The sequence below is a fragment of the Desmodus rotundus genome, chromosome 8 (assembly GCF_022682495.2).
Source record: "Desmodus rotundus isolate HL8 chromosome 8, HLdesRot8A.1, whole genome shotgun sequence".
NCBI lineage: Eukaryota > Metazoa > Chordata > Mammalia > Chiroptera > Phyllostomidae > Desmodus > Desmodus rotundus.
This window is the reverse complement of record NC_071394.1, coordinates 10,686,689-10,703,732: the sequence shown is the minus strand read 5'-3', so window position 1 is coordinate 10,703,732 and position 17,044 is coordinate 10,686,689. Positions and strand designations below refer to the sequence as shown.

The 17,044-nt window shown below is 37.7% G+C and overlaps 1 protein-coding gene across 6 annotated transcripts in view; it reads right to left on the bottom strand.

Moving 5' to 3' along the window:
- Positions 1-244: 244 nt before the first annotated feature.
- TATDN1 (TatD DNase domain containing 1) overlaps positions 245-17,044 on the bottom strand; it is a 30,285-nt gene continuing 13,485 nt past the window's right edge. For 4 of the 6 annotated variants that reach the window (XM_024572007.3, XM_053929413.1, XM_053929414.1 and 1 more), the window contains 6 exons: positions 11,424-11,509; positions 11,304-11,344; positions 9,325-9,401; positions 5,074-5,144; positions 3,711-3,837; positions 245-445 (listed from right to left, as the gene is read on the bottom strand). In XM_024572007.3, coding sequence (XP_024427775.2) covers positions 343-445; positions 3,711-3,837; positions 5,074-5,144; positions 9,325-9,401; positions 11,304-11,344; positions 11,424-11,509 — 505 coding nt within the window. In that variant the 3' untranslated portion in view covers positions 245-342. Of the gene's footprint in view, positions 446-1,594; positions 1,672-3,710; positions 3,838-5,073; positions 5,145-9,324; positions 9,402-11,303; positions 11,345-11,423; positions 11,510-17,044 lie in introns of all 6 variants that reach the window. The other 2 variants (XM_045204855.2, XM_053929412.2) reach the window with 2 other exon arrangements.

Genomic DNA, 17,044 nt, shown 5'->3' with positions numbered 1-17,044 from the left:
GTTGAGAAACTGGCTTCTATCAACTTGTATCTGGCATGAACCAGAATGTGTTTAATTTTGATGTAAAAATCAGTGTATTTGTTAGCCATTCTGTGTTTGCAGCAATGACATAAAAATTGTCCTTTTGGACTTTTAAAGAAATTATAAAATGAAACATTTGGTGGTGGTCATTCTTTGAAGTTAAGAAAAATCTTGACTTTATGGATAAAAATAAGGGGGATGGTGTGCAGTGATATATAGCACCTCTTTATGGACAACTCCCAGAGAATTCCTTTATTGAAACTTGCACTAAGTTCTACCATGAAATTTTACATACATGACGGAAAATGGAAGGCATACCAATTACATGTCAGGAAAAAATACTTCAATGGTATTGTTATATAGTGTGTTGGCTAATTCCAGTGGATCCTCATCTCTCACTGCTGACATTATCTCCAGTATTTGACTAAAACAAAACAAAAACAGTTTAAATTGCCAAATACATATTCTGTTTTAAAGGTATTTTTATTTTTCCACACAAAGGATGATACCAGTACCCTTAATAAGCTTCAGCAGGTATATAAAATTTTCAGCACTATACAAAGTGCTGAAAATTTTAACTGCTAGGCAAATAACTGCTAGATGTTTAAAATAGGAGAATTAGAGACAGATTTCTGGGGTAGTCTTGCGTATAACTAGAGCAAAAAAACCAGCTGCAAATTATAAAACCAGCCTATATTATGTGTACCACAATTAGGGAATTAACCCAGTGGAAATGAGTCCTTAAAACTGAGTCTATATATTCACTACTGGGTCACGATGAGCTTTTAAAAATTGAAAGTTAGAAAAGGAAAAGTACACTGCATATGTAGGGAAGTACTGCTTTCATCTCTGTTTGGGTTTTATTTCTGCACGTACACGTGTAATGTGTCAAAGCCTGAAAGCCACTGCTTAGAGAACTAGTTACTAAAGGATAGCAAGCAGTTGCGATGTGATCACCAGCACAATGACAGCAAAGGAACTTAGAAGTCACTTACTTGGAACAGTATGTGTTCTGGGGAGGCAGAATGGAGTGGGGCTGGGTGGGTTCTTTCTGTACTCCCGCCGCCACTCCACCCCCCCCCCCCCCCGCCCCGACAATAGAAAGAATAACCCAGATTGTTAATCTTTCAGTTTCTCTGTCTAGAATGGTAATTATCAGTAATGTTTTCTAGCATTCTTATATATAGGTAGAATACTTTTATACATGAATTGGAAAGTTCTGAAGTCTAAACATTTAAATAGTCTTTGTCTTAATTTTTGTTCCCTTTATCAGTTTCTTTATATAAAACACCTATAGGTATTGGGTGGAAATTAAAGATTAACTGGAACTCTTTCTATAAAAGTAACACTAAAAGGCTTGCTTAATCTGTATACTAAGTGAACTATGCTAATTTTTGTTACCTGACAGTCAAGATACGCTTAAAAGTAAATCTGTTAACATTTAAATTGACACTAAAGATCCAAGATACGCTTAAAAGTAAATCTGTTAACATTTAAATTGACACTAAAGATCCAATTTTCTTCATAAACTACAGAATCTTCCTCTGTTTCACTACCTGGACTCGGAACTTACATATGTAATACTGTGCAAAATCGAAGACTCCTTTCGCCCTTCTCCCCTGCAGTCCTCCACACTGATACCACTTACAGCTTTAAAAAAAAAAAAAAAAAAAAGCTGCCATTTTGCTGCTTAAAATCCTTTAGGTCCTGATAAAATCTAAACTACTAAGATTGGCATACAAGAGCCCTCACAACCGGGACTCACTCCACCATCCCAAACTTGATCACTTAACCTGTGCATCCCACTTCCGTGGCACTAAACTCACTGTTCCCCGTTCCCCCCCGGAACAGCCCTGCCCCCCTGCAGTCTGCCTTTGTTCAGAGTGTTTGTTAGTCTGGCATAACTCCCAGTCAGTAAACAGTTGAAATGTCACCTTGGTTCTCTTATTTCCCTTCAAGGCAGGCAGTTGCTATGTCCTACAGTCCCAGTCACATATTCATACCTCTGGAACAGCACTACCATCTGGAATTACACTTTGTATGCGTCCGTTAGTTCCAGAAGGAAGGGATTCTGTCTGGCTCATTTAATGCCTTATCCAAGTGTCTGGCACCTACTCACTGGTGGGTGGATGAGGGCAGGGACTGTCTTGATTCCTCTGTGTAGCCTCAGTAAAATGACATGGTAAGAGCTCCAAAATGCCTTTTGAGAAATTTATTTAGAAGGAAGATTTCTATACAAATAAAGCCAAACTGTTAATAGATGGAGGTAGATTAAAATGACTTTGTAAGTAGGAATTTTAACTTGCTAGTGAGTAAGACTATGGCATGTATATTTTACAAATGTAGTTTAGACTTTTCAGTTTGCAGATGCTGATTTTCCCAAGCTCTACCTACTTAGAACTAGAATTCACGATTGCAGTTGGTAATCGAGCATTGTAGACAGTTCTTAACTGTCTACGCTTAGAAACACCTTAAAATCCTGTCTTACAAATGTGTAGCTCAAGTCAACAGCTTGACATTAAGGCAGTATAGAAAATGTTGGCAACTGCTTCCTCTCTAAGCTGGCTGCTGGATAAGTACCAGTTTCTCATCTCTAATGTCCTCTTAAATCTCCAAAGTATTATTCAGAAATAGTGTGTCCTGACTGAATTTGCAAGTACATACATTTCATAAAAATTACAACTGATTCTTTACTAAGCAGAATTTATATATATTCCTCATCCCTTGGTTTTAAAACATCCCGTTTTAAAGTCTTTGCCGACACCAGCATGTTTAATAACAGAAAAAAATCTTTCCAATATGTTTTTATAAAGTAATTCTCTTTTCTGCCTGCTGAACTTTAGATCTGGCTTGCTTCATACTCTTAAGTAGTTGATGAATATGGAAGGAATTATTACAGTTTAAAAGTTAAAATTCAGTAGTAATTCATATGAATGTGTTATACATACGGATGGTATGTATAACACTGATACCTAAATTGCCTAAATTGGTAAACCATACTAGACTGATGCATTCTAGATTTAAATTATGGGCTTGTGCAAACAAAAGAAATTAGATGGTGTCCCCAGTAAAGTGATACAACAAACTTCTCCTGTGAGTTAAAATATGGTCTCCAGCTCCTTGAGAGATGAGTAGAAGCACTCAGACGTGCTTTTCATACATGCTATACATTATAATTTAAAAAAGTGATTCTAAATTAGCTTTTTTAGGAAACAAAATTCTACCCCCTTTTTTTTAGTTGGAAAAGGAAATCCTCTCGTGTTATTTCTTAGGTGTACTCAGGTTGTCAAATTTCAAGTGCAGGTACCATTCAAAAGGTCTGCTAAGACTGCATTTTTATAACCATCAACAGGGAAGCTTCATGAGAACAGAACTTACACCATTTAAGGGGTTTCTATATATGGAAAGCATTAAGATCTTTTCCCTCCTGTGAAATGACAAATGACCAAAATCACATGAGGTTTTCACTGCAACATTAAACCACTTGAGGTAGAGAGGATATGAACAGAGAGGCTGAAATACAACAATTCAGGTGCAAATCCCTCCAAATCACTTCATTAAAATGATTAAAATGGTGTTTGATCTGAACTTCATTTGGATTTCACCCACTTTCTATCCCTTGAGTTCACATGTTAGGTGCTATTTGGTGGTTGACTGTTTTTGGAAGACCACAAAAACAAAATACTTACATTATATGGCAGGGTTCATTTCTGTCTTTCAAACAGTGTCCATTTTCCCATTTCTTTTTGGTAGGAAATGAAGTTTTTACATATTTTGAACCAGCATGTGTACTTTTGACTCCACACCAAGGTGCATCTAGAGTTAGTAAATAGAAGTCTCTTCAGAAATTGAACTTTTTGAATTATTTTTTTAAGTGAACATAAACAAGCTAATATATAACCTCTAAAATAAAAGCCATGATTCAGCTTCAAATATACCAAAAAGCAACAGAAAAAAATTCTAAGAAAAGCACAATTACTAAAATCTTGACAACTGTACAAGTTCTTAAATGTTTTTATAAGACTTGTTTTTATACTCCTGAGTCCAGGCTAACAGTATGGCTGGTCTATGACATGCTTTAAAAAAAAGACCTAAAGCTAAAAGAAATACACCAGTGACATGAAAACATTTGTCCATATAGCCTCTACTCAATACGAAACAGTGGCTTTGAATACTGGGGCTATTCACTAACAGATTTCCCTAATTAAGAATTATAATAGCTCACACATTCTATAAACGTATTTTTAATGAGCTCATTTAGTTTTCCTTATTCCTCAAGGAAATAAACCTGATTTCTTCAGAATAGCTCAGCCTTAAGTCCACGTGTATAAGGAGACCTTTGAGTTCCATGGTGCAGATAAAAATTTTAGCTTCTAAGTTTGTTTTATTTTAAGAGACAATATTATCATCAAAAATTCTTAGACTAAACCAATTTCTGTACTTTAAGAGTACTTTAAAAAAAAAAAAAGAGTACTTTAAAATTAGGCCACTGCAAAGATAACATTGTATAAAAAAAGAAAATTCTTAACAGTTTTTGAAACCCTGAGGTAAAATGCTTAGTAAGACTCCTTGTTTATGAAGTTAAGAACAATCAAACAATAGCCAGAGGGGAGTAGGGAGGGAACAGTGGGGAGAGGGGTTTACAGGAACTACTATAAAGGACACATGGACAAAATCAAGAGGGAGGGAGGCAGGTTTGGCTGCAGTGGGTGGGGGAGTGGTGGGAATATGCAGACAACTGTAATTGAATAACAATAGAAATTGAAAAGAAACTAACAGTAAAGGTAATTACTTAAATTAAAAAAAAAGACTCCTTGTTTAATATTCATAACTATAACTGTAGTTACTGACATCTTTTAAGTGCTTACGCTTTGTCAAACTTTAAACATCACTTGAGTAAGTATTTTCCCAACTGATAACAATACCCAAAGGTTTTCTAAAGAGTGTAACTGTTGAGGTTGAGTGTGCCATTTTGAAGTAAAATATTTGTGCAATTTTCTTTAGATCTTTTTGGCATATTTTAATATGAAAAAGTTCTAAAAACAAACTTACCAGTCTCAATCATTAATTTTTCACTAGGTATTGACTTCAAAACTTCCAAATTAGCCTCAGTTTTCAGTGAGCTTAAAAAAGATATTAATGTATAAAATTAAAAGGTGCATTTAATGAAGAATAACTCTTTCCATGACTATAAAATTTTCTGAAACGGATCACAAAACTATCTCAAAATCCCAAAACAAACTTTGGTTGGCTACAGAGGTAGAATACCATTCAATCTGTACATTCCTATTGTTAAACAAAAAGTTTAACCCAAGGCTGAAAGTCTTTTTAAACAAAAGACTGTTAGGCCCTTGCTAGCAAGAAAAAGACCAGGTCCTGGGGTATGAAGTCCAGTGGTGCCAGGTGGAAAGGCCACTTAGCTGTCCTGGAGTTGTTGAGCATTTTTATACATCCAGTTGGGAGGGGCATGCAAGTTGTTTTGAAAGAATTTTCTTTGTCTATTGATAAGGGAAGGAGGTAATGCAGGGTCAGCTCTGGGATAGGCTCTGAGTCTGCCAGGAAAAAAAATCTCTGGTCCTGGGACTGGCTGTGGGCAACAGATTGGAAAGTTCAAGCAGAGGCTGCTGGGGTTCTATGGCGTCTGGCTAGTCTCTCTTTTTAGATAATTGTGGAAATAGCCACCAGGCAGTTAATCCAAAATTCCACCAGACAACATACAGGAATGTGAGCAGTCTTATTAGCTGACCCTGCAGCTGTTAACCTCTTCCTGTCTCTTCCTTCTACCCTCTGGCCTGCTGTCATTTACTTTTGGACATCTCAGAACTTTCTCCTTGTCATTACCTTTCCAGAATCCAATTAAGATCTATTCCAACCAGATCTTGCTTTTGGTGCATGCAGTGACTTTTTGAGTCTGAAACTTAACTTTTTAAAAAGATTTCACTTCCTCTGAGTAATTTACGTAACTCAGAGTGTATAGCCTAAGCTTTCTCTTCCAGAAAACTATAGAACATTTCTCCATTAGCAAAACTGACTTTATTTTTATAGGTTTTCCTTTTTGAGTATCTGTAATTTTATTTTAGTAGGATTTTAGGGGGGGTGGGAGTGAAATGTTTGTGTAGTCTGCCATTAAGTACCAGCCCTAGTGTTCTGTAGAAAAAAAAGAAAATTCTTACTTTCAGTCCATTTAATATATTTTGTCAATATATTTTCTAAAATATATCGACATTCTCTGTTTTGTGAGGAAGCAAAGTTTGCACCCCAAAACATGCCTTTTGGGATATTTTAAGCTCGTTATTTTTCAGAAAAAACAGGAGGAACTTCTGCCCTTTGCCCTAACTGCCTAAGAGAAATTTAGATAGAGGACCTGCTCCAGTGAGGGACATTGTCATCCTAACTACAGTCTGAACTGTGAGAGAGAGGAGCCTAAGTGCAAGGCCCATTTGATCAATGTCCTCACAGTGTCCCCTGTGTTAAAAGTGGCCCAACAAACATTTGCCTTCCATTTCCCTTGAATTGCCTTCCTCCCCTTTGAAATCCCAAACCACAACCCCCCCCTTCTCCTCAGCTGAAGAGGGAATATAAACCTCAACTGCCTCTGGTCTCACACTCTTTGGAATTCCCATATATTCCTACATAATAAGTTTGGAGATTTTTTCCTGTTAATTAGTCTCATGTTAATTTCATTATACAGTCCTGGCAATTTGTAAAAACTGATCTAAATACCAAAATAAATAGTATCAGAAGAAATATTTTTAATCAAAACCAGTGTACTTACTTAAAAAGTTTCCCATTTAAAGAAGAACAGCTATGCGTCTATACTCAACTTTAAACTTGCCCTTTTTCTTAGGAAGGGAAAGTTAATAATTTAATTAGAAACCACAGACTTCGTGACAAGACAGCATAAATTACCATACCGGAGACTCAAATTAAGACTATAATAAATTAATTTTCAAAACAAGAACAGAAATATTGACTTTGATTAGATAAATGACTAATCCATTAATACTATGTTAATGTAGAGGAGGAAAAGCTAAGTCTTTATAAACTCAAGATAGGTTAGAAACATTTGAAACAGACTTATGGCTTGATGGGGTGGAATGAAGGCCTTTTACCCCTCCTCCTCTCCAAAGCCACCCAAAATAACAAGGAAAAAAAGAAACAGCATTTTTGATGAAGAGTTGGGGTAAAGAGAAGAGAGGACTCCTAGGTTACTGTCCAGTGAACTGGTGCAGAGACGATTACTTGTGTCCCAGCCATGGGTGAAGGAGAGGGAGAAGTGAGGGAGAGGAGGTAGGAGAGGGAGAGAAGTACACAGTCTGGAAGTTTTCAATCAGAGACTGGACTGGAGAACAAGCACAGGAGAGTGCAGGGCTGAGACGCGGAAATGGACACGGAGACTGCCTGCACAGTGACAGCCTCTGCAACCCCACCCTGCTTCAGCACACTGGCACATTTAGGAATCTCCACCCCACTCGTCCCCAGGGATCAGAGAATCCTCTCTGGAGGAACTGAACCTGCCTGGAGGAAGATCTCGACAAGCTGACATTGAAGGAGCCCTGCTGAGAACGTAAGGTGGCCACGTGGCTGGCCTGCCAGTTGATGGGCTATCTCAGATTCCAAACAGCGTTTTTTCTTTTCTTTAACTTTTACAATATACAGGGAAGAACTGCCTGACATTTAAAGAGAGCCTGCATTGTGAGGGAAACCAAAAAAAGGAACACAGAGCATTTTTTTGGTATACAGAAAACTTTAAAGAACCATAATTCTTTAAAAAGATGAGAAGATGCTGCAGAAAAATATCAGATGGAAGTTGCCTTTTTTAAAAAATCCACTATCCAAGCACACTTTCAAGAGGGAAGAATAGAATATGTTCCTTTTCAAACATGTGTTCCATCAAAACAAAATGAGCACATGGGATATAAAAATAGTTCTATCACAGAAAAGATACCAGTCCAAACAAGCAGAAAGATGGAAGGGTCTGGAAAGGATGGAACAACTGGGTTATCTAGGTAGGTTTCCTCATGTGGCAAAATAGAAAAAGGCATTTTACACAGTTATTGGAAAGTGTGAGAAGAGTCTTCTAAAGTTTTGAAGACTCTCAAGTAAAATAAAAGCATGAGGAAATTTACTCCAGGAGAGTCAAAAAGTGGTACACCACACGGTTCAATCACCAACAATACACAGACGTGATAAAACACTGAATATTCATATAACCACAAAATGCTGAAACAACTACACTGAGAGGACTATGGACGACAGTGCAGATGGGGGAACAGTATGGGATGTGAACTTAAATGCTCATATACCTTCATGAGAATAGACAAAGGGAATGAATTAATAATTGCAACGCATATTGTTTAGAAATGTGATAATAATGTGGTTGCCTCTGGAAAAGTTGACTTATGAGTAGAGCACATGCTAGAGACTGTGTTTAAAGCCTCTTAGTACTGCTGAACTTATGCATGTATTATTCCCTATGCATATTAATATGGATGTGTTCCTTTATATACTGACAAATTAACCAAATAAAATATGGAAGGTATACCTAGGGCATTTAAGTAAGCCTGAGCTCTACAGCAAACAGGTAATTTCATGACTCTATTTCCTAAAATTTTAGTCAAAAGTAATATCAGAAAAGTAATTTTAAGGAAATGAAACACTAATGAGGGAAAGCAATCTTATACTATTTTGCAATGTATTTAAACGCTGCACTGACATCCTGTAAAAAAGACACTGGTGGAGGCTCACCAAATTTGGAAGAAAAAACCTGTATTGGGTATGTGAGGTTTTAGTTTGATGTAACAGCAGAAAGGTCACTGAGTGCAGAGCCAGGCGACACAGGTCCTCACACTTTGAGTTACTGTACTTTATACCTATTTCTTAGTTCCTCTAAGCCCCAGTTACTTGGCCTACAGAGATAAAGATGATTATGTCATAGTATGACCTTTCTCCCATGGTTAGACATCACGTGTTTGTGTATACACACATACGCGTGTGCACACGCACAATACTGTGAACATGTATGTTTGGGACAAAATACCCTGAAATAAGCTAGAGAAAGCTAGCTGCTGAGCTCAACACAAAATTATGTTCCACTCCTGGGACACAAGGTAGTAGTTTTAAATGTCTGAGCTTAAACGTGTAACAGTACTATTTAATTTCTTACATAATTACTGAAATTCTCAAGCCAAGATCAATGCAAAATAACTTTAATAAAAAATTTTATATCATTACCAGCAATTCACTATAAGACAAGGAATCTGGTTAATATAAAAGTTAAAAAATCAGACAATAGGAACCTACCAACCATTAAATCCTATATAGAGATCCAAGTCAATCAAAGCAGCTGCTGCTTCCTTGGTACCATCAAATGAATGCACCTAAAGACATACAGGTATAATTTATGACTCTTCCTTTAAAATTCTAAATAAAATGTATAAGCTTTTCTAAGCAAGAATATAGGTGCATTAGGGGTTTGGGACCGCAGATTTCATGTGTGGTGGCCCCTATAATTTTTCAAATCAGCGTTCACAATTATAACCTGTCATCATCTCCAATGACATGAGGCAAGAATGAGCTGGCCGCCTAAAGCTTCTGTCTTTGTGGCTGTGTGGACCCCTCTCCCCCAGCATTACTGCGTGTGCACCTCACAGAACCCATCTCCAGGAAGGCGGACTGCCCCAGGGAGCCACGTTCTTGGGCAAAAGCGTAAGAAAACATTAGAAATGCTATAAAACTACTTTAAAGATTTTTTAATGTTCAATTTTTCTGTTATAGGATACTGCTTACTAGAAATGAGTTTTAAGAGGCAAATTTTAAGACAGTTTATAGAGATTGTGAAAACATTGCTTAAACAATGTAAATTGTTATATAGTCAATAACACCAGCTCAGTAGGCAAAAAAAATTGAGATCGTGTTTTTCTCTTTCAAAGATGTAGGGGTTAGGGCTTAGTATTCATAGTTTGGATGCACTTATGTGATCAAAACCAGTGGGTAACAATAACAGCACTCTACCTAACCAGTGATAGCACATTAATACTGAGCCTCGAGTCTGAATACACTAAGGATAATATGTTTTTCAACAAATAAAACGCTTACACGACTGCCCAAAAGGGTTCGTTTTTATCCTCAGCATTTCCAGCTGACTAGAAAACACATTCTCCAACAGTATTGAAATAATTTTAAATGTGACTCTTCATAAACCATTTCAGAAAATTGGTTATTAATTATTTGTCAATCCCTTTAATAAAAGTCAAACATTTAAGTTGGATTTGTTGTTGCTGTTAATTTTTTAACTATCAGAGAATCATCCAATGACTATTAGAGAATCATCCAAGTAAATTCTTATTTAGAAATAAAGCAAATGGACTGAGAGGGAGAGCCTGAAGGCTATAGGTGGCACCAGCAATACCAAGAGCATTAATGAAAGCCTTTCTCAAACTACGGATAAAAGTGCGCACAGTAATGTTTAACACTCCAGAAATTCAAAAAGCACGCACATCATTAGTACGTATGAAATGAGGCTAAAAACTTGAGAATAAATATAACACTGTCAAAGAAATGCAATGTAGGTATATAATTAGGGCACAGTGCTATTTCCTCTGTCCTTAACTGGCAAAGTACAGGTATGTGATTTTATATACTGGATAACAAGTTTTTTCCTGGAGACCAGTGAGTCTCTCCAGAAATTCTGTATGAAAATTGATATATTTCAGCATTTTTCTAAGGTAGATTCTTCTCAAAGGAGTCCATGACCTCAAAATGATTAAAAATCATTGATATGGATGGATACTTGAGTTCAGTGGTGGGCATAATATTTAAGGGAAATGCCTCAAGATTAATGATTGAAATGACCATATAGGAGAAGTGTTTACAACAGAAGCAAATTACAAAACAGAGAATGAGTCTCTAAGAGTGGCAGTAGTCAATGAATACAGTTGACAAGAAATTAGGAAGGCAAACCTGAAATGAGGGTCAAATTATTTTCAAGTATTATTAAAACTAGTTTCATTTTGCTCAAATTGAAGAATGGCTGATGGAAGAGGCAGAGAAAAGTCACCACACTGTTGTAATAAAATGCGTACATTCAGGGGTTTTCTTGTGAACAGAACTCTGTACTCATTGTCGCGCTTTGAACAAAGTAACTAAATTTACCTGTCCTTCATATAATGAGAGAAGAGTCTTAATAATTTTATTGCTGACATCTGCATTACTTTAGAGGCCAACCTTAATAACCAAGAAGCTTTTATGCAGCATCTATTAAAAACACCTCTTATACTTACTACTCCACCTACACACCGATCTCTATTTCTCTTCATTATATCTGTGAATTAAAAACAGAACTTTTAGCAAATAGCTGGATTTCTGCAAAACAAATTCTAAATATTTTAGCTTTAACTCACCCAAAAATTCAGCATGTGAGTTTCGACAGTGAAGAAACATTGGTAATTTTGTCTGTTCTGACAATTCAAATTGTTTTTCAAAATATCTGCATAATGAATAACATTTTCTTGTTAAAAATTTTGTTTTAGCACAAGAAAAATAATTGTCAAATGATCTTTTTTAGTTAAGGGGACTTCCCTAGAAATTATAGGACAGAAATAGTAAATTCAGACATTTAAAATACATCAGGCTTGGCCAAAAGCTTTTACAACACATCTTCTGGAAAGGGATACTTCGTTTTCTGAGATTACAAAGTTATTTTCAGGAGTGATTATAACTAATAGGTAATTTAGGTAGCACTTTACTACTGACTGCTAGAAGTTAAGAGCTATAAAGTTCAAGTTTAGAGGTAGAAGGGATAGTTCCCCAAATAATTCCTTTTAACTAGCTTTCCAACCAAACCTCAGCAAGTGAAGCAGGCACCCTCCTATAACCTGTGGGATCCCTTCCCTGCACAACGTGTCTGTGGTGGAGGATACACGGTTGGCCCCTTGCTCTGAGAGCTGGCTGAGCACCATCAGCAGGGGTCAACTCATTGGTGAGAAGCCAGGTAGAGCTTTGTACTCTGTTTTCTATGTGCTGTTGTCTAAGAAATTACTGCCACTGAACAAAAAGCAGGATTTTGTACAAACTAAATACAAGGACCTGTTAAAGAGCGCAAAAACTGAAATACTCTGTTTTCAGCAAAATGAAAATCACACGGTAGCCCTGAATATTTCAGAATACCTTTATGAAAAGGTTTTTTAAGTGCCACATACCATTATCTCATTTGATCCTCAAAACAACCCTAGTACTGCACAAGAGCCGGTGGCAGAGGTGGGAAGGACCTTGTCCAAGATCACAACACATACACCACGTGGCAAACCTGGAACCAGAACTTCGAGCTCCAATCCCAAGTCCCAGCCAGAAGTACCAAAAGTTGTACCGTTTCAAAGAAGCCTCTTCCTAGACTATAATGATGATACCAAGAGGACATAATTGGCTGGAGGGGGGGTGTTGATTTTTGTTGTTTTGTTTTTGTTTTTGATTTTAGCACAGTGTTCCCTCGTGTTCTAGTTCTCCTTAATGGTCAAACAGCTTTAAGTGAAACCAGGAGTTACAGGAGTTAAGTCACAGTAGATGTCTTACTATATTCTGAGGGGTTACCTCTTCTAGGCTCCTTGATCTTGGAGAATAATTTGTGTTTAACTTAAATCTCTTTGGCAATATTTTCCTATATCTTGTCTCCTGAAGTACAGAGTAACTATTTGCAAGGAGTAGCCCTCAGAATCCTTGAATATGCTAAATTTCAAAATTAATAACAGAATACTTCTTAAAGACACAGTCTTCCTAAAATTGGTGGTCTATGTCTTTATTACCCAATGTTTAGGGTTTTAAGACAACCTTTCAAATTCTGCTGGGTTAGAATAAGCAAAACTATTTTTCAAGTACTAAAATTTCAGTGTAGGAAATACAAGCATAAACTAGGGGGAAAAGATTTAAATCATTACTATAGTCACTACTTCCGTAACCCTAATTCAAATATCAGCAACTAAGTGTGCTCCAGGCACCAGGGGAGCTTCGCGATGCGTTCAGCGTCTGGCTGCACAGCGGCAGTACTCTCGGCTTTTGTGTTCTCCCCTCTAAACCGGACACTTCTTTCAGGCACAATTCTATGTACTAATAAGCCACATGACCAAGCTGGAGGTTTACAGAATCTAACCAGTAGCTTGGAAAGCTACTCCTATCACAGAGCAGGCAGAAGTACGGTTAATGAAAATAACAGATGCCCAAGCAACACGTCTACAGGATTTTGTGTCATTTTAGAAAAGAAAGGTCCACGCACTCAGGCTAGATAGGTATCATACGGAAGCCACGTGTTAAAAATTATTCCTAATGATACAAATGGAGGACAAGTGGTACTCAAAATCAAATGACTAGTGCCTTCAAAGGAAAAAGACCCCACTATGGTTAACTAGAAATAACAGTATAAGTTAAAGGGCAGAACTGGGACTTCTCTGCTTTTAGTTACTTATGATTTTTTTTTTTTAGTTCATAAATGAAAATCATTCCTAAGTTAGATTTGCTCATTTTAGTGAAGCTGTAGTTTGATTCTGATTATATTACTGCTTCTTGCATTTTAGACTCAACAATAACTAAGGAAGGACAAGGGCTTAAAATGTCCAGGCTCAGAGTAGCAACTTTTATGAACTAGAAACGAGATAAATCCAAAAGACCCAATGCGTTACACTAGTACACCTTAACCAGTGGTAATCCCGCAACACACCGGTTGTTGGCAAGGAGGGCCTCAATCTCTCATCTCTGAGGTCCCCTAGAGATTACTTTGAATTTTTAATTTCAAAGAAAAAAAGTCCTGCACAGTATTAACATTTTAAAACCCCAAGAAATATACCCCCAAAGCACATTCCTCCCACTCAAGTGAACAGAGCACTACCTTGCAACAAGGTAAGGAGTGCAGCACAGGGCAGAGAAACTGAAAATACAGGGTATGCTTAAAGGATAACCTTCCTGTAACTAACTCAGGCCTTTTCCTGGTTTTCATGCTTTGCTTTGCTTTTTGCTCTTCAAAAAACATTTTTCAAAACCCCAAACAGAAACTATAGCCAGTATTTTCCTTTAGGATGTCAATATTCCTAAAAATAATATACTAGCCACAATTTACTGAGCCCTTACTCTATGCCAGTCACAGCACTATATGCTCCACTACCAAATGAAAAGACAGGAGGTATTATTGCCATTTTAGGAAGTTCAGATTTATAAAGGGGTATACAGCCACCAAAGAGCAGTTATGATTCAAACCCAAAGCTCTGTTGATTCCAAAGATCTTTTAGTTTTAACATGCTGCTGCCTTTACCCATCATTATTTTTCAGACACTATGTCTACTGCACATAAGTTTTTTTTTGTCCTGCCTTCTAATCTATTACATTATTTTCTATTTTTCATTTTGCATATATCTTTTTCCAGGTTACATTTTTACCTAAAAAAAAACCCGGACAAATCTTACACGGGTTGTTTCAAATGGCATAAAAGCAGAGACCAAAATGTAAATTCTTCCAAAAATAGACCCAACAGAAAAAGGTGAATTATAGGCTTTGAGTCCATGCTGCAGTACAGGAATCAAAGACACTTCCCTCTGAGTAGCCACCATGTGCTAAAAGAACTGTGCTAGGGACTTATGGGAACCACCACAGGAGTAGGACTCCGCACGTGCCTTCGGAGAACTCGGACACACGAGCTTACTGTCGGAGGGGCAGGGTAACACATCTCGGTACAAGGTGAGAAATGCTGAAACAGGGGGAGTGCTGTGTGTGCCGAGAAGAGGGGCTGCGTGCTGTTAGGGTGTGCCAGTGGGAAGGGAGGGAGCCGAGACAGAATCATGCGTACTTGTTTCCTGAACAACAATCCAAATGTGATTATTACTGGTTGTGTCATTTTTCACCAACTCATTTGATGTTTTGTAACTTTTACAAAAAATCTCAAATTGAACTCCCAACTTTCTGAAATTTCTACAGGTGTCTGTCTTTAAATCTACCTACTCTGGAAGAGGCCTCGCCCACGTCCTGTCCCCTCAGGAAAGCCTTCTCTGACTCGCGCACTCTGTCCTGCCCTCTGCTGTCCACACACCTTTTCGACAGCAGTTTTCCAACCTATTTAATTATTCATGTCCTCTTATAAAAAAGTTCATAAGTGTAACTTTCCAAACAAATACACTTAATGACTATGATCACATCATATTTTATTCTAATGTATTAAAAAAATACTTAGAAAAATTACATAATATCAAGAGTCTTCAATGCGGTGGATTCTATTGTTACCAAAAAAATAGGAAAAACAAGTAGCCTTACATTTGCTTCACTCTCCACAGCATATGTTGTATAAGATTAAAGTTTTGCTTCCAAAAATATGTTCCCATGTGGTTGAGGTGCTGTTCAGTGATGCTGCTAGGGCCGGAAGCAGCAAAGACATTTTTCATAAAAAATTAAAAAATGTCCTTACAGGTCTGGAGCAAAGCCTTCTGCTGGGCCATTTAGTGCTATAAAGTTACTTTAAATTAAATGTGGAATAGGCGCTACAAAAAGTTGAGTTCTTTCAGTACAAAAGCTAAGGAACTGAAGTCGTGGGCTCCTCCAACGTACACAAGCAGTCTCGATGAAACAGTTGCTCACGTAAGAAAATAGAGTTTGTCTGATTACACTTAGCACACGGTCCAGTCGGGGGTCCTGCTTATCCCTGCCAGAGCTGCCGAAGAACATTACAGTCCACAGGTCTTTCCTTCAACAGTCATCCACAACTCACAGTAGTTCTAAAGTCTTATTCTTCCTTGTATTGTAAGGGAGGCACCTGGTAACCATTTACTGAATGGAGTTTGACCTCTCTATTACAGATTAACATCTGGACAATTGGTGTGTTTGCTAAAACATAAGGATAGCTTGCTGTACATATTGTTTTAAGTTCTGATCTTAATATGATGAAGTACCCTCGAAACAGTAAAACAGAACCGATACTACTACTGTTTTCATTTAATACAAAAAATTGAGTTTAAAGTTATTTATGCTGCATTTTGGAATCAGTTTTAACTCATGGATGAAAAGCCACATGGGCAAGAAATCTTGGGGGAACTCAGCCACTGTCCTTGATTGTCACACCAGTCTTTTCCTCCCACACGCAGCTCATCTTGGCAGAAGACAGACACAAAAGTGGAGGAATTATGATCTGTGGGCTTCACCTGAGAAACTACTACAGACAACTGCTTTTTCTACTTAAATGTGAGTGTGAACTTTTCAGGTTAAGTGAGCTGACGTCTGTGACAATGGAGAGAGAAAGGGATTTAGGGAACCTGTTGCCAATCATGCTAACGACCTTGAAAAACACAGCAACTATTACATCACTAACTAAACAGCTCGGACAGAGCTACAAAACTGAGAGGACTGAAGGAAAGACTTCACAGAACATTACTCTAACCTACGCTGTGTCGCTCGGTCACGGGCCTTCATGCTCCAGCAATTTTGGAGCTTGAAGTGTAGGCTCTGAGAGACTCACTGGTCAGTCTGTTTCTCCTGCAAGCATTTTCGACTGCACTGGGCATATGGGGCTGTTTGTGGCGGGGCAAGGAAGGAAGGAGGAGAAAGTATACTTCTGGCATCTCTTAAAACCACTGGATTAATGACCATATGAAAATGGTTAATTATTAAATATTATGATGACGCCCTGACCCGTGTAGCTCAGTTGGGCGTAGTCCTGAAAAGCGAAAGGTTGCTGGTTCAATTCTGGTCAGGACCCATGCCTGGGTGGCGGGCCAGGTTCCTGGGTGGCAGGCCAGGTTCCTGGGTGGTGGGCCAGGTTCCTGGTTGGAGTAGGTGCAAAAGGCAACCAATTGATGTTTCTCTCACACCTCGATGTTTTTCTCCCTCCCTTCCTTCCCCCCTCTCTAAAAATAAATCAATAAAAATCTTTCAAAAAAATATTATGGCAGAGCTAGATGGTATCTTAAGAAAGATTTTGATCCAGACTCCTCATTCTTACATAAGCAACTAAGCAGATGGAGGGCTGTTTATTCTTAAATCGCTCTAGGGACAGATA